Source organism: Eutrigla gurnardus (assembly GCF_963514095.1).
Source record: "Eutrigla gurnardus genome assembly, chromosome: 14".
Classification (NCBI taxonomy): domain Eukaryota; kingdom Metazoa; phylum Chordata; class Actinopteri; order Perciformes; family Triglidae; genus Eutrigla; species Eutrigla gurnardus.
Window position 1 is genome coordinate 4,351,164 of NC_139937.1, and position 12,349 is coordinate 4,363,512.

At 40.9% G+C, this 12,349-nt stretch overlaps 2 protein-coding genes across 2 annotated transcripts; one reads left to right on the top strand and one right to left on the bottom strand.

The window, feature by feature from the left end:
• The first annotated feature begins 361 nt into the window (after window positions 1-361).
• Window positions 362-3,208, top strand: rpp38 (ribonuclease P/MRP 38 subunit). The gene is made up of 2 exons (XM_084026185.1): window positions 362-456; window positions 858-3,208. Exon 2 carries the CDS (start codon window positions 865-867, stop codon window positions 1,678-1,680), a length of 816 nt encoding a protein of 271 aa, XP_083882311.1. The 5' UTR covers window positions 362-456; window positions 858-864; the 3' UTR covers window positions 1,681-3,208.
• A 765-nt stretch (window positions 3,209-3,973) lies between these two features.
• nmt2 (N-myristoyltransferase 2) lies at window positions 3,974-12,060 on the bottom strand. Its single transcript, XM_084026184.1, has 12 exons — window positions 11,868-12,060; window positions 11,283-11,400; window positions 10,090-10,231; window positions 9,372-9,490; window positions 9,012-9,103; window positions 8,768-8,884; window positions 8,491-8,661; window positions 8,279-8,387; window positions 8,011-8,181; window positions 7,757-7,924; window positions 7,459-7,596; window positions 3,974-6,598 (listed from the first exon to the last, which is right to left on the bottom strand). The coding sequence occupies exons 1-12, from the start codon at window positions 11,978-11,980 to the stop codon at window positions 6,578-6,580; spliced, it is 1,479 nt and encodes a 492-aa protein (XP_083882310.1). The 5' UTR covers window positions 11,981-12,060; the 3' UTR covers window positions 3,974-6,577.
• Window positions 12,061-12,349: the final 289 nt, after the last annotated feature.

Genomic DNA, 12,349 nt, shown 5'->3' on the forward strand with positions numbered 1-12,349 from the left:
ATAGGCCTACTTTATTTTGTACTATATGCCTGTACATAGTGTTATTCTCTTGTCTCTGACACCGGACCAAACAACAAAACAAAGGTGCTAACTTTATAATCTCTAATAACTCAACTTTATTACATAATCAACACAGATCCCATCAGTATATTTGTTCGTCGATGTGTGATGAATTAGTAAGAATGAGTCACCTGGGAATTATGCAAATCGCATTTTTTTATTCGTTTTGTCAGCAGAAAATACCTTTCTGCAGCCGAAGCCCATGTTGGGCCGTGAATGTCGCATTTCCCGTTGGACGCTGGGCGGCGCTGTGGGCATTTAAACAAAACCTTTTTAAATAAAGTTATTTAAATTCAAACAAAATGGCAGCGCCCTGTGGTCCACCCGTGTTGTCGGACTGATGTTGTGAACGGATCATCATTTTTACAAAAAGAGCTTCTGCCGCATTAACATCAGGTAACGTAATTGAACTCTTGTTAGTCGCATTTATTTACCAGCGAACCGTAAAATGTATCAAAAGCATCATTTATGTTTTCTCCCCCTCAGCAACACACATTGCATCGAATAATCAATAATAACACTCAAAGCAATGACACAATATGTTTTAAGTAATCAATTATATAAATTATTCTTGATACGAATGCCTTCAGTTTGCTCAGTAAAGTGATCATTTGTATTAATACTATCTTAAATGCGTTATTTATTTATTGTTATCATTTTATCCATCATGTGCCTGTCAGTATTTCCTGTAAACGTATTTGTTCAACAATTTGCAAACCGTGTGTTTCTAATGTGATAAGTAATGCTACTTCTGCAATTGCTTCCTCCTTACTGAGGTTTTCTCGTCTTTATTCCAGGGGAGTTATGGCAGCTGTAGGAAAGCCAGTTAAAAAGAAGGAAATCAAAAAATACATTTCAGTCAAGACCTCCTTCACTTCACCATTCAGTCCAAAATGGGGCCCACTCCCCCAAGAAGACATGCATTTCATCCTGAAGACCCTGAAGGACAAGCTGGTTTCCACTGGTCTTGAGAAAAAGGAGGTGAAAGTGTTTCGTCCGTGGAGGAAAAAGCGAGACCACAAACCTGCTGCCACAGCAGAACCTGTTCCCCAGGTGAGCCCAGGTGGGCAGCCGCAGGATTCTCCCAAAAATGGCTGGACGGACGTGGCTGCTAGGAGACAACTGGCCATCGGCATCAACGAGGTCACCAAAGCTCTGGAGAGGAACGAGCTCAAACTGCTGCTGGTGTGCAAGTCTGCCAAGCCGACACACATGACGGATCACCTGATGGCGCTGAGTGCCACGAGAGGCGTGCCGGCCTGCCAGGTGCCTCGTCTGAGCCAGAGCATGTCTGAGCCACTGGGGCTGAAGAGTGTCCTCGCTCTGGGATTCAGACATTGTGCCTCCAAAGACGACGAGGTGTTCACTGACACTGTTGATGCCATTAAACCCAGAGTGCCTTCACTGGATGTTGCATGGCTACCACGTGCAGTTACGCCTGAAGACCTCGTTGACGGGGAGGAGGAGGAGGAGGACGGTGGGAAGAAGGGTCAGAAAAGGAAACTTGAGAGTGAATCTGAGGCGGTCACAGAGTCTGCCTCCTCCTGCACTCTGCAACCTCTCAAAGTAAAAAAAATAATTGCTAACCCTGCAAAGAAAAGTAAAAAGGTGAAGTCATAGACTGAATGAAGAGACTCCTATGTTTGTGCCCTGTTGTTTTCCCCCAGTGTTTAGCCCACCGGTTTCCACGATTAGATCATTTTTTGAATATTTGTATAGATATCTAATCATTCACATGAACCTAGGCCTAGCATATCATAGTTTTTAGTTTTGGCAATGTATCGGGCAGCCATGGGTTTGTATTCTTGTTTGCAAGGATTTTTCGAGGACTTGAAACTTGCTTGAGGTATGTAAGTAATTAAGGATTAGGAATATCATTATTATTAAAAATATGCATTCATATAATATGTATATACATATATATTTGGATTTGAGGTATTTTCGATTTTGCAATACAGTTTTGCGTGATTTCACGTTTTCATCCTTGTATTTCTCTCCCAATTGGCTATGTCTAAGCTTTAGAGGATCACTTGAACGCAGCTTGTGTTCTCACTGTGACGGTCTGCTAAATAGATGTTGAAAGTGGGGGGAACTGGACTGTTTCTTCAGTACGTTTCTTAATTTTGATTAATCAACCACGATTAGACACCATTTGATGGGAAAAAATGCTCTAAAAACACAGAATTTAGAAAAAATAAAACGAAAAAAAGTAATTTGGGAAAAAAATAATACGTAATCTGGAAAAAATTAAAACGGCTTTCATAGGGCCCTAACTACAGTGTCCTACAGACCAGATGGTGGTCCGCAGTTAAAAAAAATTTGCGCTGCACCTCTATGTTTAGGTACATTTACTTTTGAAATAGTTTTACCCCTTTCTCTGTTGGATTTTGATCAGAGGGATCCAACTTAGCTTTCTTTGTCACTATTGAACTGTTTTTACTTTTCATTAGTGGACGGATGGGTGCATGGAGGAAATGTGTCTGCATTTTTCAATCATGTCTGTATCTTCCTCTTTGGTATTTTGCTACACGCCTATTAGTCACACCTCCCGTTTCCAGAGTAATGGGGAGACGCGGGTTCTGTAATGTCTCATGGCTCATTTATCTTCTGGATATGCTCTGTAAATATAGAACACCTCACAACTAAAAGCTAATCACTGCAACAGAATGACAAACTACTGATGACAGCAGGATGTGATAATTGTTGTGTTGAACACCTTGTATGTTGTACATTTTCATAAGTTGGTTAAGGCGGGTGAGTCATTTAGCCTTTATGTCTATGAGTAGAGGTTGTAAATCACCAAACTGATCCGAGTCACTTGAGTCACTTGAGTCAGTGCCACACTGATTATAGATATCCTAGCTTGCTCGGGTAAACTGATGGACTAATGTTAAAATGTGAGTCACTCAATCAATCGTTTGAATTGGTATATTTTGACTGGCATTAGCAGCAAGTGACCCGGGTGAATGGAGACAACAGACTCATATCACCCGGATCAGTTAAAGGATCCGGGTGACATGAGTGGGTGAGTCAATCTTCTCCCATCTCCAGAGCTCCGGCGTTTAACGCTGTCTGCAGATGGTTAAACGGCAGTGTTGCAGCGGAGGGCCGTACTGTCACCTGTTTTAATTCGTCCAGGATTGGAACCGACACCTGAAATTGAATATAACCGGCCGTTCCCGACCAGCTGTTCACGACCCGACCCACTCCCCCCCCCCAATATATGGTGGCGTCCCCATGAGTAATTCATTACAGGAAACTATAGAAACTAAAGATTCTCTGGTTTCAGCTTCTCCAGTGTGAGGACATGCTGCTATAATAGACAAACAACCAAGAAAGTAATTAGCAGATTAATAAATAATGAATATAATTGTTACTTGCAGCCCTACATTTAACACTATGTCACCATGTTTTATTGTAAGAGATCATTAAATTCTGTCAAAAATAACTAAATAGAACCAGATATCATCTACAAACTTTGTTAAGCAAGTAAGTCTCTTTTGGCATGTTCCATTGAAATGAACTGAAACCAGTGGCTGCATGGAGGGGGAAAACCCCCAATATGTATTTAGTTTGGAGGATGACCTGCAGTTTACATGACTTGGTATAACTTGGTTAAAATTTGTAAGGACCCCGGAATGATCCTTTAAATTAACTTTTACTTAAGTAAGTAACACTTCATTGGAGAGGACATTTAAATGTTTGGTTTTGTGTGCCTGAATTAAACCTACTCCACTGCTATATGTTTGTCATGTCTTAAGATAAATATGACAATTTAAAAAACATTTTAGACCCCAATTAATTAAAATACTTTAAATAATTATCATAGATGAAACTAATATGCACAAAAGAAAATTCTAACTTTGTATTTCTGCCCTCATCATGTTAAAAAAAGAAGTGCATCACTCATGTACATTTTTAAAGTGAGTTTATTCAATCAAATATCCATGCTGGTATAGCCGACGTGTTGAAACAGATTGTTATTTGCATGGGGGGGTCATGTCTAAATGATGCTGGTACAAGTTCTTCAGCTTTTTCACAGCTTACAATGGATTTGAATAAAAATATTGTTCTTCAGTTAGAGAAAGCTGTATGTTGTTCCAAAAGTACACCCCCACCCCGAAATCTTAATAATAATAATAATAATAATAATAAAAAAACAAACATCTTTTAAATAAGGCAGGTACTTCAGGTTGAGATCTCACTAAAGGGCGTGGCTAGTAACATCAATGCTATAAATCATCACAGCAGCAAAACTGACATGCTCAAAGTTCATTCAAACAGCCGCAGGCAACACATTGTGACACAACCAATATCCATGAGGCACACGATGACTCAATCACCTAGTTTCAGTGTTAAATCAACACCGGCAACACCCGTCTTTGTCAATGTAACCTTTCAATGGTAAAAAAAGAAAATCTATTATTTCAGCCCTGAAGCACTCACTGTCCATTCGTTGTCCGTTCTTGATAATATATAAAGGGATAAGAAGAAAATTACGTTACATACATAAAAAGAAACGACATAAATGGCAGCAGCCTTTACCTCTTAAGTTATGCGGAGCCACATGAACAGGAGCATCAAACACAAAAGTAAAAAAAACTCAGAGCAAGAAGACGATTTGAAAGCATTTCAACCTTTGAGCACACCAGCAGCTCTCCACAGAACAAGTGGCCTGACAACAGATTCTCGTCAAAGATTTTCATCGCTCAGTTGAGCACAGGTAAACGCCAAATACTCTAAAGCATCAGCTTTGGAGTGGACTTTTCAACTGGCAATTTGGGGAAAATACTGGAAAGAAAAGAAGAACAGGAGTTATGTCTTAAGACATTTTGTATAGTACAATTATAAATATCAGAACCGTTAAAATTGTTTTCATTTAGCTGCACGACACACTAAAAAATAACCCACAGTATATTTTTCAGACACACAAATACAGTACCATTGTAAAAAATAAATCAAAAATTCAATAAAAATGGACCTGGAAAAATAGGAAACGCTCAAATTTCAAATTGATGCAGTTACTGATACAGGCTTTTGTTTATTCAGCCAATGTGCTCTGAATACATGTTTAATTATTCCCCAGACACTTTGAATGTTACGCTCACTTCTTGTTGTTTTATTTGACTGAGAGTTTGATGAAGAACACGTTTCATATCCTACTGCAGGTGAGGAAATTGATGAATTATGTATGTACTAATAAGAGAAAGCACTTTACTTCTGGCCAATAAGCTGCTTTGCAACAGGCTACTGAAGGGAATAAGTCAAAGTTTCTCTAAATCAAATCAACCCTGGTTATAGTTTGATTGGTATTTTTGTCGTCGTTTTCCAGCCTTTGATACTAATTTTCACTGTCACTGACACTGTCAAGTCTTATTTACCAGCCTTTATAACTGAACACTGCATTTGCATGCAGATAACCCTAAACTGCAGGAGCGCATCAGTGAATCTGACCAAAACAACATGTGGTTTAGATGTTCTATTAAAATGTACTCTCTAGAAACAAGTTCATAACATGAAACAGCCCACATCCTTCATTAAAACCAGGGTTGTTCAGTTTCTACCCTTTTTTTGTTTGTTGTTGTAAAAAAAGGACCTTTTGCTTGTTAGGGAACTCAAAAATTGTGCTTGTTGATGCAATACATTCTTCATCAAAAACCACTTGAAACCCACATTGTCTGAAGAAACTCAGTGACATCTACACTACCTATGAGGAAAATACTTTGGATCAGCCCTCCCAAAACCCCAAACTCACACTACAGGAATAAATATGATCTGGCTTTAAATGTACAGGTAACTATATATTAAAAAAACAAAAAAAACATGTATGTCAATGCACCAGTTGGACGAGTCCTTCCATGACGATATCCTGTTTGTGTGATTAATGTGTAATTTGACAGTATTTGTGTTTTTCTTCTAAATGCTTGAGGGAAAAACGTCTTTCTTTTATACGTCAGCTATCACAGAAACACATTCTTAGCATTTCTAAAAAACAGCCAGCATAGAAACGTCTGACCACAATGATATGAGAAGGGTTAACTCTTTAAATGCCTTTAAGACACTAATGCTGCCGTTGCAGAGGGGACACAATAAAGTCATGTTTACTTGTTGAATATCATTTACATAGATCGATGTCTGTGAAATTAAATGGCGTGCCAGTCTCTTGTAACGTGGTGTCTGCTGAGGAAGAAGAACTAAACAAAAACTCACAATGTCAAGGCATCCTCTTTTATGTCAAACTGGTATGTTTAAATGTGAGTGTGCATGTCAGGAGCGTTGTACTGTATGAGTATCTCAGGCATAGCATGACTTCACATTCAGGATGTTGATGATTTGAGAGTTTTCATCTCCGGGGGAACTGAGAATGTTCTTGAACCGTATCCCAGTCTCCAGGTTGGTTTTACTGTTGTAGTTCTCATTGTCTAGCTTGGGCTACCTGTATGTCCAGGTAAGGAATAACTAGAGGTCGCTAACGACCTCTCGATCAGTGTTTGTGTAGCAGCCCTGACGAGGCCTGCTACTGAAGGACGAGGCCAACCTGAAACACAGAGGAAAAACTGCTTTTAGATGAGTTTTGACAAAAAGAAGGTTAACATTTTGTGCATCTGATGGAATCAGATGGAATCAGCTGTTCGTTAGGAGCCCAGGATACAGCGAGACGGGGAGCAGAATATCGTCTGAAATAGGCAGCCAGTGGCAGGCTTACACACACAGTCTAAATATATACTGCAACTTTACACACAAACGTCCACCCATTATCTGTAGCCACTTAACCTATTCAAGGTCGCAGGGGGGCTGGATGGCATTGGGCAAAGGCAGGGTACGCCCTGGACAGGTCGCCAGGCTAACACAGGGCTGACACATACAGACAGACAACCATTCATGCTCACATTTACAACTACAGACAATTTAGAGTCATCAATAAACCTAATCTGCAGGTCTTCGGACTGTGGGAGGAAGTGAGATAACCTAGAAAAAAACCCATGCTGACATGAGGAAAAGCTGTAAATCCCCACAGAAGGGTCAGCCAGCGGGTGCACGCCTGCACACAAACTCAGTAAAATATTGACAAATAACTGGTGTGGCCTCATCCAAAATAAAAGGAATCATTCTGCAATACTGCTAGCATTACTACCCCTCAAACAGTCTACCTTTTTTCTTACATCTGCAGGCTGGAATGCTAAATTAACCCCACTTTTCCACAGTATTACTAATCATCCCATTGACTACAGCATTCTAGTCGCTAAATTTCGATTGTGCAACTTGCAATAGCGTGACAAGGTTCATGCAAAACAGATGTTCAAGACAGAAATTAAACTATGAACAATGTGTACAAAATAAATCTGGGTCCGGCAGCGGCTCTCACTATTACTACACCAGACAAATCGTGCTGCTGACCTTATCAGGGTCCATAGGTGGACATTTCCAGTTGTAGAGGTAATACTGCAGATTTCCATCTCCTATGCCAAACTTGAGCTTCTCCAGGAACACCTTATTCTCCATGAGATCCAAGGCATTGAACACATCAAAACCTTTCTGTTAAACGCACAGAAGAAGCCACAAAATATTAATCACAATAAATCACACAGGAGCAAGAAAGTACAACTCCATAAACTGTTGATGATTCATTTATCGAACAGGTTAGTTATTCAGTAGCGGCATGTTTACAACAACTCTACATAGAGTGTAAAATTACCAGCTTGGCCAGGATCAGTGCATCATTCATTAAGTCCAGTAGTGGGGTTTGTGTATGGACGTTGTAAAAAGAGTAAGCAGCCTTCAGGCTCCTGTGGAGAGGGTGATGCATCACAGTCGAGGGCAGAGTGTAGAAACTAGTGAAATCTGTCAGGACACCACCGGCACCCTGAGGAGACAGAGGCACGACAACTCGTTAACGCATAGAAAAATAAACAGGACGCAAGTGTGATAGAAACTCCAGATTCCAGATACCTCTACTACAAATGTGTCAATTATGTTGTCCTGTGGCAAGAACCAGTGAGCCACCTCCTCTTCTCCCATAGAAGGTGCAAGCTGGAAACGTCTCAGGAATTTCTGTAGCAGTTCGGTGACCTGGCAGATGTCGCGCCTCTCCATCGGCCGCAGACCTGGAGTCTTGGTGCTCTAGATGGGTTGTAGGAAGCAAGAGCACAAAGTCTAAATAAGTTCCTGCCATAAATAGAATGGTAAAGATCCAGGACTGACAGGTTTAAGTGTTTACATCTGGTAGTCTGTAGAGTTTCATGGTTCTTTGCAGGGTCATGTTTCTGCTCAGGTGGGAGAATTTAACTTCCACAAGCTTTCTGGGGTTCAAGGAACGATGCCAATATCTGACAAGAGAAAACAAGCGACAAAGAAAAAGAGAAAAAGAGTTAAGGAGTACTAGTTTTAAATTACTTTCTGACACGATGACATGAATCCTGCCTGGCATACCTGCATGTGGACACAGGTTTAGGCAGCACCACTCCTGCTGTGTATACTGCCTGAAATATTCCTTCTATGTTTACCCTCCGTGTGATCTCTCTGATTAGCACTGGAGCAACGCGCTTTGAACGCAGTTTCTTATGAACACACAGGAAGTTGATTTCAACCATCTTCTTCAGTCTGGAACAGTGGAAAGATAGAAAAACGTGCATTTCAGTAAAAGGATTTATAATGACTCGTATCAATGCTTCGGTCAAAATGTATATGATAATAAATGAGTGCTCACGTGTCATAGATGCGTATATCAGCAGGGATGGCACTGATGAAGCCAACAAGCTTCTTATTTGAGGACACTCTTACTCCACAATGCCACTGTGGTAACCAGCCAGGTGGACGCAAAGCCCTGAGGGGGGAGGAAATGTTTATTGGAGGAGCAGACAGGTGAATACATGCATTATATACATATGTGGCGAGATGTTGATTAAACTAAAGAAAAGAAATAAAGGAGAACATCAGAACTGAAAGCTTACCATTTGAGAAAGTTTGGTGAATAATCAAATCTGAACATGTTGTCATCATCCTCCACATAGTTCTCATTTAACAATGTGTACAACTCCTTCAGCTGAAAAAAAACAAAGCAAACTACTTGTTTTGTGTATAATCTCTACAAATGTCAATTCATCAAAAAAGGTGATCAAAAGAAAATCAATTGCCAACTATTAACTGTGAAAATTCCCCATTTGGTCTGCTATTAAAATTATACTTTGGACTGGATTTTGGAATCACCTGGTGCTCTCAAGGACCTTTTCCAGACCAAACAAGTAATCAGTTAACCAATAAAATAATCAGCCGAGTAAATGCTTAGTGTCCGAATCAAACACTGTACTTACTACATCTGCATTGCTGAGATCCAGTGTGTCCCACATAAAGCCTTGAGGTAAGGAATATGGCTCCTGTCTAATGTTTTCTTTGTCTGCTTCTATCGGCCCATGACTTGTCACCACCTCATCTGTAAAAATACAACAAAGATATTAAAAAAAATGTTCAAATCAACAATTTTCCAATGGACCTGTAAATTTAGGATGATCAGGTAACACTAATCCTGAGCTAAACATAAGTGTCATAATAAAATCGGTTTCTGGTAGTCCCGAGTTGACGGGAAAGCCCATGGCTGTAGCCGCCCTGCCCTGACTTGACTCTTCGGCCAATAGCTGTCCTGGAAACAGCTTAATGTAAGACCACTAAGCATGTCGAGTGAGCATGCCTGGACCCCTCACTGAACTCTACACCTCACATGTTTTTGGTACAATGCTTTTGAACAGCGCAAACTGTGAGGAAATAAAAACCAGTAGATGGCACTGGTGGACATAAGCAGTGTTCAAGAACGATGATAAATGGAGCCTCTGCTGACTGCTGAAGTAATATTGTTCCAGGGAGGGAAGCAAATTCAGCCATTTCATCAATTGAACCAATTGAGCCAACGTGATTATTAATAATCAATCAATTGTTTTGGGCTCCTGACGTATCAAATGCATGCTTTTCCTCAGTAAAAGCTTTATTTTGACTGTTTTCCAGCACAATTAAAATAAATGTTAAGCAGGTACTTACTTAGCTTCGGCACAGGCTGGGTGTCCCAGAACTGGTACTTGTGCTTGGCTGCCTCATCGATGCTCTTTGCTGGACCCTGGCAGGAGAGCAGCTCCATGGCTCTTTGGATGTCCTGCAGCTTCTGAATGGGCAACCCAGGGTTCTACATGAAGAGAGGGGACATGTGCACAAATAAAAACAAAGACAGTGAGGAGTTAAGTACAAAGACAACATGAATAAACCTTTCCCTGCTTTTGTAACTCGACACGCTGCATGTCACAGTTTGTACATACGGTCTGAATGCCCTTCATGATTCAGATGTAGCCATAAAGATGCAAAAGAAGACGTGCATGAGATGTATAACACTGTTAATGCTATTATGTTTTTTATTGTGGGGTCATTCTCTGGATATGGTGTTTACATGGACTATGAGAAACATGGTTATTCTTGCTAATCCTGATAAGTTGTTGCGATACATGTTAACAGTTTTGGGCATAATCTATAATTGTATGAATACTAATTTTAATTCTATGAATGTAGCCGGATTTTGTCCCTGGTGCCTGGTTGTCTAGATGTTCCTGCACTAGATGTTCATTTACCAATCCATTTACCTTTGATTTGTTTATATGTTTGATTTTCTTCACCTCACCAGCAGAATTAAAAAGCACTGCTCTACTGTCAGATTTGCAATTTAAATTTTTGATAACCCCAGCGAAGGAAGCACATGAACATAACAGACAGTGATAAAAGACCTGGGATAAGATGTGAGTCAGTATCCAAGTTTTTTTTTTTTTTTTTTTTAATGGGAGTGCTCCAGGTAGCAGAAAGTATTTGCATTTCTCAAAACTGGGATATGGGCTAATATGATGTGTTCATGGGCAAAAACATAAAATGTTCTCATAATTGCAAGGTTGCTTTTACTAGAGAAGCCACGAGCTTATTCTAATTAGGGTTACCATGGTATCTGTAGTTTTAAAGACGATTAATGTCTAGAGGGTTGGATAAGCCCTATTGACCCATTCACACTGATGGCAAAAAAACTGGGTTGGGTTGTTGCTTGTGTTATGCGTTTGCCCTGATCTACTGCTAGTAACCTGTCTACCATCATCTACTGCTAGTAACCTGTCTACCATCATCTACTGCTAGTAACCTGTCTACCCTCAGATTGGCAAGTGACACCTCTAGGTTAGTGGGTGATGGTTTTGTCTTCGCACCTTTATCTCCTGAGAGTCTGAGGCTGAGTCGGACTTGGCTCCCCCCGAGCTTGGCTTCTCTTTCTTCCTCTTCTGCTTCTTCTTCTTCCGCTTGGCCCCCAAATCCCCCCCTGGACTCCTGCAGACATCGACACCAATGCACAGCACATCATTTAATAAAGAGGGGGGGCAGACTTTGTCACACAACCACAGCAGCAGTAAGATAACGTTAGCTACCATAGCAACGAATGACAGCCGAGCTAGCTGAACGTTAGCCAACTATAACGGTTCGTCCGAATGGCTGGCTGTCATCATGTCATTCAGTCAGGACGCTGACTAAGAGTGGAAATGGATACCCGAGGACACACACGGTTACACCGACATAAATCACAACGCCACACGCGTTTATAATCAGCACGTCTCCTCTGGTTACTAGCTTGGACCGACGGCCCTGTAGCAACCAGCCCGGCTGTGTTTGAGTCGGCTAACGTTGGCTAACGGCGCTAGCCATTCCCGAGCGAGCACACACACATAAACAGGCGGCGCACAAACGGGCTGAAATAACGCTACTGCGTTTCCCAAGCGGACCGGACAGGCCGTCCTCACCCTTGCATGTGCTCATTCTCCTCCTCGTTGTCCCCGTCTATCCCGCAGGTGTCCTGGTCGTCCAGCTCCAGGCTCTGCTGACTGGCCGCGGATTCACTGTCCTCCGCCATCATAAAAATGTATTAAAAAATGCCAGCCACCGTATATGATAGAGATCACGGGCAACGGCGAGAGATGGAAAAACAAAGAAATTGCCGAAGGAAACCGCACCGCCTAGAGGCCAAAGCTGGAGAAACAGAGCGAAACTGCTATTTAAACGTAGAAATATTTCTGTGTCCAATTGTGGTAATATGATTCACTGCTTTATTTCGCAATAATGCACCATGTGAGGGCTCACAATTTAAAGATTATCGGTCTTAAATCTACATCTTCAAGATGGGATCATAACATCAGATAATATAACTTTGATGTGTTTTATTTATATATACAGTATATATATATATATATATATTTTAATGGTGCAAACTATCTTTCTTGCTTTG

Excerpts from the sequence above, each read along its gene's own strand:
- rpp38 (XM_084026185.1), top strand. The coding sequence starts at position 865 with ATGGCAGCTGTAGGAAAGCCAGTTAAAAAGAAGGAAATCAAAAAATAC.
- nmt2 (XM_084026184.1), bottom strand. The coding sequence starts at position 11,980 with ATGATGGCGGAGGACAGTGAATCCGCGGCCAGTCAGCAGAGCCTGGAG. Across the intron at positions 8,885-9,011 it reads TCACCAAACTTTCTCAAATG|GGCTTTGCGTCCACCTGGCT; the intron begins GTAAGCTTTCAG and ends CTCCCCCCTCAG. Across the intron at positions 7,925-8,010 it reads TTGACACATTTGTAGTAGAG|GGTGCCGGTGGTGTCCTGAC; the intron begins GTATCTGGAATC and ends CTGTCTCCTCAG.